We start from the raw sequence: 10,134 nt of genomic DNA on the forward strand, positions 1-10,134 counted from the left end.
TAAACTAGTAGCAATAATATGGTCTCCTATAGAAGCTAAGAGTCTATAGAGTTGAGAGTCAGAAGTCTTGTGGTTCTGGCTGGAACAGCCTAGAAGTGTGGCTGACAGGAAGAAAGTTCTGATTCTCATTGCTGGTAGTCAGGATACCTCTAAGAGCATCCTTGTATGCAGAGCTATTGAAAGGTTTGGGGAGCTAAAAGATACTCGTATTTTTTTTAACTCAGTGTTGACTCAGTATTATAGGTTTTGTGATGCCTTGGGCTTTGTTTTCGGTACCCGTGTCTCACAAGTTTGATAAGAAGGTTCAGTGATGTTCTCTGTGGAATGGGGAGTCGGGGACAGTTCTGTCACTGAGAGGCAGGGTGAAGAAAAGGACCTCTCAGGCTCCTAGTTTGTTTGGTCTCAGATGCAAACACACAGACATAGGGGGAAATTCTGCTGGAATGATCTCCTCCCGAGAGAGCCCGTGCGGTCTGGTTCATTATTCCGTCATCTGCTTGGGCCTTTTTCAGGTCAGCCGGAACTTCGAGCTGGTTGGACGGGTTAACTTGGATCAGCTGGAGCAGATGAAGGAGAAGATGGAGAGTTCCAGCAGCGACGACGAGGACAAGGATGACGAAATGAGCAGCAAGGCTGAAGACAGAGGTTAGTCTCCCCCTGCCCTCTGAGTCCCAGATGGCACCCAGAGCGTCCACAACGAGACAGAAGGGAGGCAGGAGGCCGCTGTAGGAAGAACAGAAGGAATGATCCTTCTTGGTTAAGCAGCAGAACAGACCGGCTTTGGCACCATCAGGGGCCCTGTCTTTACAAACTATTACCAGCTGTAGACACTCCAAGGAAAACAGAGATTTTCTTCCTAATTATAGATCTATGTTTGCTGGAGGGAAAAAAATACGGCTCCTGGCAAGGAAAACTAGTTCCGAGGAACCTTCAAAATGAAGATAAGCCAAAGAGCAGGCTGAATGACGCTGTAGGGCTATCGAGGAGCGGGAGTGAACTTGGGACTGCATACTCCTTTAGAATGATTGCTGCTAGGGTCGTAGTGAGAGGCTGCAGTGAGCTTGAACTCTCTACACGTTCCCCTGCAGAGCCTTCCTCTTAACCCCCTCAGGGCTCTGTTTCCACTCTGTCAGGAGGGAGAGACAGTGTTTCTCATGCTTCCGTGTACATGCAGAAAACACCAGCAAAGGTTTTGTGGGAGTTTTGAACTATTTTTCCCAACCCCTGCCCTTCTGATCTGTTCTGCCATTATTCTAACGATAAAAAAAGATTGCAAAACGTATTAGCTACGGATAACTCGTTTAGAAGAGCTAAGAAGTTGTCTTTATCTGCTGGTTAAACATGGAACACTCTGGGCGTGCTCACGCTGACTGAGGTGTGTGTGCCTACGTGTGTGTTGGGATGGCGATGGAGGGCTAGAAAGAGGAGGGTTCAGCAGCTAAGGATGCTTGCTACTCTTGAAAGAAACGGAGTTCAGTTCCCAGCACTCCGTTTTGGCAGCTCACAGCCACCTGTAACCAGCCCTAGGGGCTCAGATTCCTTCTGGCCTCCGTGTGTACCTGCACCCCTGTGCGCGTAGCCACACTCAAAATTCAAAAGAAGTAAGGTAGTCTGCGATGGGTTCTTTGAGTTACTGCAGATTGAGTAAAAAGTTCGTTCATGGATACTGTAAATATGAGGGAAAAGCATGTAGCTACCACCATTGCAGTGACAGGAAAATCATATTAATGGCCATTACTGAGCACGGTTTCTTTAGTCTCGTGAAGCATGAAGGGGTTTCCTCAGTTACCCGGTGAGATCATGGCCCCTGTCTATAGGACTTGGCTTCATGTTTTGATGAGATCACCAACTATCAAATAATAGTCATGGTGGCAGTTATGTTAGTGATGTTTGTCTACTAAGGTGGACAGTATATAGATGTTTTTTAACTTAAAATCTTCAAACTTTGAACTTTGATATTTTCTTTGGTTTTAGTTGACAAGCAACCAATATTGTATATTTAAGTGTTTTTAAAATAGGCTTAAATTGTGGACTGGCTAAATGGAGCTAGTTAATATAATTTTTTTTCTCACATACTTATCTTGGGAAGTAAGAACTTAATCAACTGAGCAATTTCAAACTTCAGTAGCATTATTAATTATAGTCACCATGATAGAAAATTGATCTCTAAAACTCATTCTTCCTATCTACGTGAAATTTGGTGTCTTGACCAATTTGTCCCCAGCTGCCCACCCGTGGGCTTTGGCAATACCCACGTCACTGAGTTTGACCGGGGTTTCACATTGAGTGAAACCGTTGAGGGCTTGCCTTTACGCACGGTTTATTTCCTTTCACATGCAGCCCTCATCCGTGTCGCCTCAGACGACAGGATTCCCTGCCTTAAAGTAGAACGGTGTCAACGGCAGGCCAGTGGGTGCGTGTGTCATCTGTTCTGTACCCTTTCACACACACATGGCCTCGGTGGTGGATTCTGTGTCTCTGCTTTTGTGAGTGCTGCCAGAGTGCCGGCCTCTCTTTGGTAGACTCGCTTCGTTTTCTTTGTGTGTCAAGCCAGTAGTGAGCTTGCTGAGGAACTTAGAATGGTCCATAATGGATACCCTAATTTTTGTTCCTAATTAGCTACGAGTCTACAGTGTTCTTTTCTTAGCATCACCAGCACTTGCTAGCGCTCCCTCTTTTGGTAGTAGACACTCTTAACTGCTATGGAGCAGCACCTAAGGTTTGAATTTGCATTCCCTCCTGTTCGTGATGCAGAATGTCTTTATTAGCTTGATATCCTTTGCATATCTTCCGAGAAATGCTTGTACAAAACCTTGTCTGTTTCTTAATTGGGGGAAATTCTTCACTCAAGTATTGGCTGAGTTGTTTGGGTTCTGCATACATCCGGGATGTTGACTCTGTGACAGATGTGTAGTCTAAAGATGTCACCTCCCCAATGTCTCTTTAAAGGCTCAGAAACTTTCAGCTTGATTTAGCTCCCATTTGTCTACTTTTTTGCTTTTTTCACTTGTGCTTGAGGGGGTCATGTAAAAAACATGAAAAATCGACCTCAGACTCACTCCTTGAGACCCGTGTCATGGAGATCCCCTGTTTCCTCCAGTGGTGTTTACAGCTTCAGGGCTTACATTTCAACCTCTTACTTTCTTTTGAGTTGTTTTTTGTTTTTGTTTGGGGGTTTTGTTTTGTTTTTTTTTTCTTTTGCTTGCTGGGAGATCAGGATCTGGTTTCTTCCTTCTGCCTAGGATGCCCGATTGTCCCGGTGATCATTGACAAGACTGTCTTTTCCTCCGTTGCATATACCTGGCAACCTTCTCAAAAACTCAATGGCTGTAAATGTAGGACTCACTTCTGGACTCTGCTCTGCTCCGGTGGTCCATGAATCTGGATTTTAGGCCTGTTTTGATTGTCTTAGGTTTTGCAATATCATCCTAAAGTCACAGAATGTGGCACTTTTTATGTTTTCTCTGTGTAGCTCTAGTTGTCCTGGAACTTTACTTTAGACCAGGCTGGCCTTGAACTCACAGAGATCCATCCACCTGACTCTGCCTTCCAAGTGCTGGGATTAAGGGTGTGTGCCACCACTGCCTGATTTCAAACTTCTTATCCTAATCACACTAGATTATTGTGTTTTGGGGGGGAGGTCTTCTGTAGTTATTTGGTATTATAAAAGTAAGAAAGGCCTAGGGATGTAACGGGCTGATAAGAGTACTTGCCTATTGTGTGAGAGGCCACCCTCTCACCCCACCCCACCACAGCCAAAAACATTGATTAAATGACAGCCAAGACATGGATCTATCAATAATAGGTCTAAAAACAAACTTATGGTCCTATCTAGAGTATAGTAGGTAACTAACTATAAAGCCAGCGGGGTTGAATCTCACAATCTTTTGGCTCCAGAGTAGATCTCTTACACTGTGCACATGTTCGACCCTGAAGTGATAAAATGTTCTTTATTAAAGAGAACCTAGCCATGAAATCTGGGGGTGCATCGGCCCTGGGGCTAGACTCTAAGAGCCCATGGCAGAACATCTGTTGTTCTTTTGTAGGTAGTTCTTTTCTGGTGTGTGTTTCTCAACCACGCCCTTCCACTGTGACAACCAGTTTGGGCCTTTGAATCTCCAACCAATAAAGATAACAGAGCCTGGCTGTCCAGGTGTGCTCACTAGTCAAGCTGCTTGCCTATGGCCAGCCTGAGAGGCGACACAAACCAGACTGCCTCACCTGGGGATCACGCCATTTCTTCTCAGGGAAATGCTTGTGAACCCAGAAGTGTGGCTTTCTCTCTGTCTCTGTCTGTCTCTGTCTCTGTCTCTGTCTCTCTCTCTCTCTCTCTCTCTCTCTCTAAAAAATCTTTTCACAAATATGTTCTTCACAGCAAATTACTATCCCTGCACTGTTTTGAATGTCCTCAGGGAGAGGGAGGGAAAGGATGGTCCCCAGCGAGGGCACAGAGAGAGGGTCCTTTTTCTTCCTGATGCTCTGTGACCTTGCTGTCCCTCTTTAGGAGATAAAAGATTCCTTATTGGGTGTCATGGCTTTCTCATGTCTAAGGCTGAGCACACGCTATTTCTGAAGCCATCAGCATTCCAGAGTCCTCTGTTTCCCCAGTGATGTCTCCCAAAATAGATAAAACAAGCCTAGGGCTGTGAGGAAGCACAATCCATGGTGAGATGTGTAGGGGTAGCAATCAGGCTGGTCCAGCTTGGCCTCTCTTTGCTCATTGGGCTCTCAGCAGGAGACCAGATAGTAACTAGAGAGAGAACTGGGGGGGGGGGGGGGGGGGGGGGGGGGGGGGGCTTCTGCTTCTCACTGGAAAGTCTTGTGTCTGCATTCACCAGACTAAACACATGATGGCAAAAGTCCTTCTCGTTTAAACAGTTAGTATGGGGGACTGACCCTAGTGCCTTAGGATTGCAAGCCAAAAACCGTCCCTCCTTGCCACCCATCCTTGCAAGACACTTCCTTTGTCCCATCCCCCTTTGAAACATCTAGAATCATCTTCTGCCATCTCAGTAGATTCTTGCCAAGAAGACAGAGTCACATAGCCTCGGGGTGTTTTTGCCAGACATCCTGGCTTCTGCAGAGGACAGGAGAGGGGGTATTAGCTCAGCTCTCAAGCTGAGGGAGAGTGATTTAAGATCTGACAGGTAGAATGCTTCTTCTTCTTGAGATAAGCTGAGCATGTGCCCTTGGAGACAATAGATGACTGGCTTCATGTTTCCTGAGGGCAAAGGAGCAAGTGCTAGCAACATTCTCCTCATGGGTAATCTGGGCTTTCATAGAGATGCCTTCCGCTGGGGGCTCCACGGCCTTCTTGCTACCCAGTTCCTTTCCAAACAAGAGAGCTGGGGAGTGTGCTCAACACAGATACACAGCAAGATCAGCCCGGGAAGCTCAGAGGGAATTTCAGAAAGCAGCCACGCATGAAGAAATTGAAAGAACCCAGCCGAACGCTGCCCGCCCCCGCCCCCTCTCATTATGCAACTGGGAGGAGTCAGGAAGGCATTCTGTTGATTTCTTGCCCAAGATAATCCCTGCTAAGGAATTAATGCGCGGAGCAGATGGTGCTGTCTCATTTCCAGTGAAAAGAATCAGGAAGATGGTCTGTGCAATTATTTTTAATGGCTTGTGTGGTGATCTTCTTAATTTGTGAGATGTCTCGTCTTTTGTGAAAACTGGCCTTGTTCACATAGCCTTTTGTGAAGAACAGAGCCCCAGTTAGTGTCCTGAAGATTTCATGAGCTATGGAGCATTTCCACCAGGAGATGTCTTCCTGTGACACCTCATCTGTGGGGCCCACAGAGATGACGATGATCAGATTTCCCCAAACTTCATCCTTTTTGCAAAAAGACTTACCAATGTGAGGTCTTGGCCCTCCGTGGGCCAATGTAAGACATGGGGGCTTAGGACACAGGACAGCACAAAGGCCGTGGGAGCCCTCACCTTTGAGCTTGCCAGGGGGTGTGGCTTAAAAGCAATTAGCTAAACAACCACGTTTATCAGACCCCTAACTTGTGCCAGTATCACAGGAGTAAACAAAACAGCTGCGTCAATATTTGATGTGTACACCAGACCGGTCCAGAAATGTCTGTCTGGTCCTGCATTTGTGAATATCACCGGTTGAGGAATAAAGACTGGGCAGCTGGAACCAGGATCCGTCATCGACTGTGGACATGCTTTCTTTTCTTTCTTAATGGTTCCATGTGTTTACTTATGGCACATGTGAGAGAGTGGCATATGCCGGCGGTCATACTTGCAGGAGTTCGCTGATTTTTCTTCTCCGTCATGTGGGCTCCAGAGAAGCAGACTCAGACCAGGCCTGGTGGCAAGCAGCACTAATCCCCTGAACCATCTCTCTCTCTCGACTAGACACGCTTTTCTGTAGGCCCCCACCCCCACCCACGTCACACTGTCTAGGGCCCCCGTTCCCATGAGGTTCTTTGCAGGGCTTCTAACTGTCCTGGGAACACGTTGAACTCACGTTATAAAGCTTCGGACTCACTTGGGACTGAGTAAAAAGCCCTGTGGTCTGTACTGTACGACTATGCTGGGCTCTTCCTGCAGTCTGTTTTCTTCTTGGTGAAAAGAGGAACCTGATTCAGAGAGACACTGAGTAGCGGCCAAGCTGTCAGGGCCCTCACCCAGAGTGTGCAGAAGGGATGGGTTAATTAGAAGATAAATGCCATGGGACCCGAGAGGAGACCCAGGAGCCTTTTCTGGCAGGAGGTTTGCTGATGATGGGAGGAGCTATTGCTTAAGTGACCGGAACTCAGGACAATTCCTGAGAGCTATCCAAGCATTGTGCCTCAGAAATACCCAGAGATAGTGAGAAGTCTGGTGACGGCCCACGGGGTAGCTTCCCAGGTAAGTCAGGAGCCGTTTCCCCGCGAATGTTGATTCTGGAAGCACAAAGTTCTCATGCAGGCCCTTTCTTTCTGTTGGCAGAGCTGATGAGATTTTCTGACCGCGGGAGTGGTGTGAACACGGAGAAGCGATTTCCATGTGAATTCTGTGGACGGGCGTTCTCTCAGGGCTCTGAGTGGGAACGACATGTGTTGAGACACGGCATGTAAGTCGGGGCCGTAAGAAGACCTTTGTCCCAAGTGACAGAGAGCTGGGAGGGAGGCTAGACTTTCTCTGAGAGTACGTAGACCAGCCCGCCCATGTCACTTTAAAACATCCGCCCTGACACAGATCAGGTGGCGCAATCCCCCAGACTCAAGGGTAGTGTGTCTCTTGGTTTGCCCATCTCTGAGAGAATGTGAACCTGGATCTGAGTTTCTGGCTTCTGTGTTTCTTGTTTTATGGATGGCCTTGATCATGCCCGTGACTTACCTCAGAGATACAGCTCCATTCCACCCACCTCCCGGGTAAAGGAGGTAAAACATTCCTACGAGGTTCTGACTGTTCACCTCTTTGAAGGCAAAATTGCTCTTTCTGCAAAGGAACCCTTAGTCCACCCCAAACAGAGAGAAGTGAGTTGTGGTTTGTGTGAGATGCCCGTAAGGTGTCCAGACTTCTGAGAATATAACTACATTTCTCAAGATGTAGGTGCTGACTGCAGGTTTTTAGATTTTTGTGTGTTTGGGTGATTTATTAATAGCCCTGATTAATCTTTAACACTAGAGTTGCTCCTTAATCATTATTGGCCAAGACCTAAGCTTCTGAGTTCAGCTGACGGGTTTAAACGTGAGGAAGTTCTTGCTATTTCCCCGCTATAGCTCAGGGAAGGAGATATCGAAATATACTAAGGTGGAAAGAAAACATGGCATAATCATAGCATAGGACAACTTTGAATATTTTTCGGGATCCACATTGTTAGAAAGAAAGAGGTCTACCTGACAAAACTTTGTTATTATATTCACATAGAAATTCCTTTGCTTTTAAGATCAGAGAAGTAAGGGCAGATGAGTTTCATTAGTTTACTGAGGAAAAACCTGTGAGGGGCCTGGGAGGTCAGTCAGCTAATAAAATGCTTGAAGATTTCAGCTCCATGCCCAGAATCCAGGTTAAAAGTGGTGGTGCATACCTTTAATCGGGAGGCAGAGGCAGGCGAATCTCTTGAGTTTGAGGTCAAGCCTGGTCTGCAAAGAGAGTTCCAAGACAGCCAGGTCTGTTACACAGAGAAACCCTGTCTCAAACAAAAACAAAAGCTGGGCATGGCGGTGTGTATCTGGCTTGCCAGATCTGGGGAGGCAGAGCCAGAAGGATCCCTTGCGCTTACTAGTTAGCCAGCCTACTAGATTTGACCTAGCAAGAATGCCCTGTCTCAATACAGAGAAAGATGGTGATGCCCGGGGAATGATCCGTGAGCTTATACACAGCCCCTGAACCCCACTCGCTCCTCCCCCCCACTCCCCTCCCCCACCCCCACTCCACTCTTAAGGGTTGAATTAGAGACACGTGCCACCACCTCTGGCTGATGTCTGTTTTTGCCGTTTGTTTTGTTTTTCCAGGGCATTGCATGACACCAACCAAGTGAGCAGAGACGAAGTCCATACAAAAGAGATGGTAGACGATAGTATGCAGCTGCCCTCCATAGAGGCGAAGGAAGACGATGAGCCAGTCGGGATAGACTTTTCTCTAAAGAGTGAAACGGTAGCCATCTGTGTAGTAGCTGCCGACAAATCTCTCCTGGAGGATGCAGAGGCCAAAAACGAATAAGAGTTTGGTGAAATTCTTATCAAACCTTACTTGAACCATGATGAAAATGTGGGCGGGCCGGCGTGGGCTGAGAAGGGAGGGGACAGAGAAGAGAGAACAAAGCTGCTCTTAGGACTGAACAATCTATTTTCAAAGCACTGGTAGCTGTGTGAGTGAGTATGTAAATTAAAGTTATTTAAACGATCGGAATATGTGGCTCCTGTCCTGTCCCTACATCCTTCTTCCCGGATCTTCACCACGGAAGTTTTCATCGGCTGCGGTTTGGGAAGTACCTTCCACGGGCACGGCGGGCGCTCTCCGTGACCCTCTCGGACAGTGTGTGGCAAACCGAAGCTTGGGGACAGTAGAAGACCTCTCCTAGGGGAACAACTTTGTGAGCGCACAACTTTCAGTGCGTTTTTCTAGTTTTAATACCTTAAGCTTTTTTTTCAAGACCTAACTGCAGCCGCTTTGGGAGAAAATAATAATAATAATAACAGAACAGAAAAAAAAAAAACTGCTCTGCATACAAGAGTCACCTGTTTCCTAGTACCTCAGACTTAACCAAGGGAAGTCTCCGCGTTTCTTGTACTACCTGTCGCCCTTGTGGTTAACTGTAGAGAGAGCTGCTGGACAGGATGGTGAACGGAGGGGAAAGAGAAAGACTTTTAAAGAAAGGAACACAAATTGTGCTTAAAATCCCCACGCGGGTTTTATTTCTTAAAATACTGTGATTTTTTTAATTATTTTAGTAAAAAACAAAACAAACAAACAAAAAAAAAAGAGAAACAGACTTTAATGGCTAGGTAGGTGTGTGTGAACTGTCACCCCGTACTCCAGGTAAGCCGTTTCTTAGTGTTCAGCTATAATTTAGAATTTGGTAGGGTTCGTGTGAACTAATTTTAAGGTGATTGTGGGGTTTCGTTGGCCACATGTTTATTTCCTCTCGGTCTGAGTGTTACGAACACAGCACAAATTCGGCTGTTCTTTTTCCATGTGAGTTGTCCTTTGTGTGTCTGCGGTTGTTCTCATTGGAGATCAAGGGAGCGGTAGAGGATTTGCGTGTGTGTGTGTGTGCGTGCATAGGAATTTTTATAATTTTAATACAAAGAGGTCAACGTCCCTTGTTGTTGTTGCTGTTTTGTTTTTCTTTTGTTTTTAATTTAAAGAACCAACCTCCCGGCATAGCTATGCAGCGCGTGGGCCAGACAAAGAGGTCCTCTCACCCTTTCGCTTCTTCTCGAGCGAACATGTTGTCTGTCTCACACCAACAATCTCTCCTCAACTGGGGCTGGCTTTCGTGTGTGATCTGAACTCTCTGTTTTGTTTGCTTTCTGCATTGTGAGGTTTTCTCGTCTTGGGGAGCCATTCTTTCACAAGCACAGGCAAGAGATGGCATATCCTGCAGGGAGCCTGAAGAAGGGCTTTTCTCTTTCCATCCAGCTGTTGTGTTTTCCCCACATGAGCTTTTTTCTTTCTTTTCTTTTTCTT

The 10,134-nt window shown here is 46.5% G+C and overlaps 1 protein-coding gene across 2 annotated transcripts in view; it reads left to right on the forward strand.

Moving 5' to 3' along the window:
* The window catches only part of Znf462 (zinc finger protein 462), a 77,596-nt gene extending 68,902 nt beyond the window's left edge, over window positions 1-8,694 (forward strand). For both annotated transcript variants that reach the window (XM_038348075.1, XM_038348076.1), the window contains exons 10-12: window positions 513-645; window positions 6,946-7,069; window positions 8,457-8,694. In XM_038348075.1, coding sequence (XP_038204003.1) covers window positions 513-645; window positions 6,946-7,069; window positions 8,457-8,664 — 465 coding nt within the window. In that variant the 3' untranslated portion in view covers window positions 8,665-8,694. The remainder of the gene's footprint in view (window positions 1-512; window positions 646-6,945; window positions 7,070-8,456) is intronic.
* Window positions 8,695-10,134: the final 1,440 nt, after the last annotated feature.

The sequence above is a fragment of the Arvicola amphibius genome, chromosome 11 (genome assembly GCF_903992535.2).
Source record: "Arvicola amphibius chromosome 11, mArvAmp1.2, whole genome shotgun sequence".
Lineage (NCBI taxonomy): Eukaryota > Metazoa > Chordata > Mammalia > Rodentia > Cricetidae > Arvicola > Arvicola amphibius.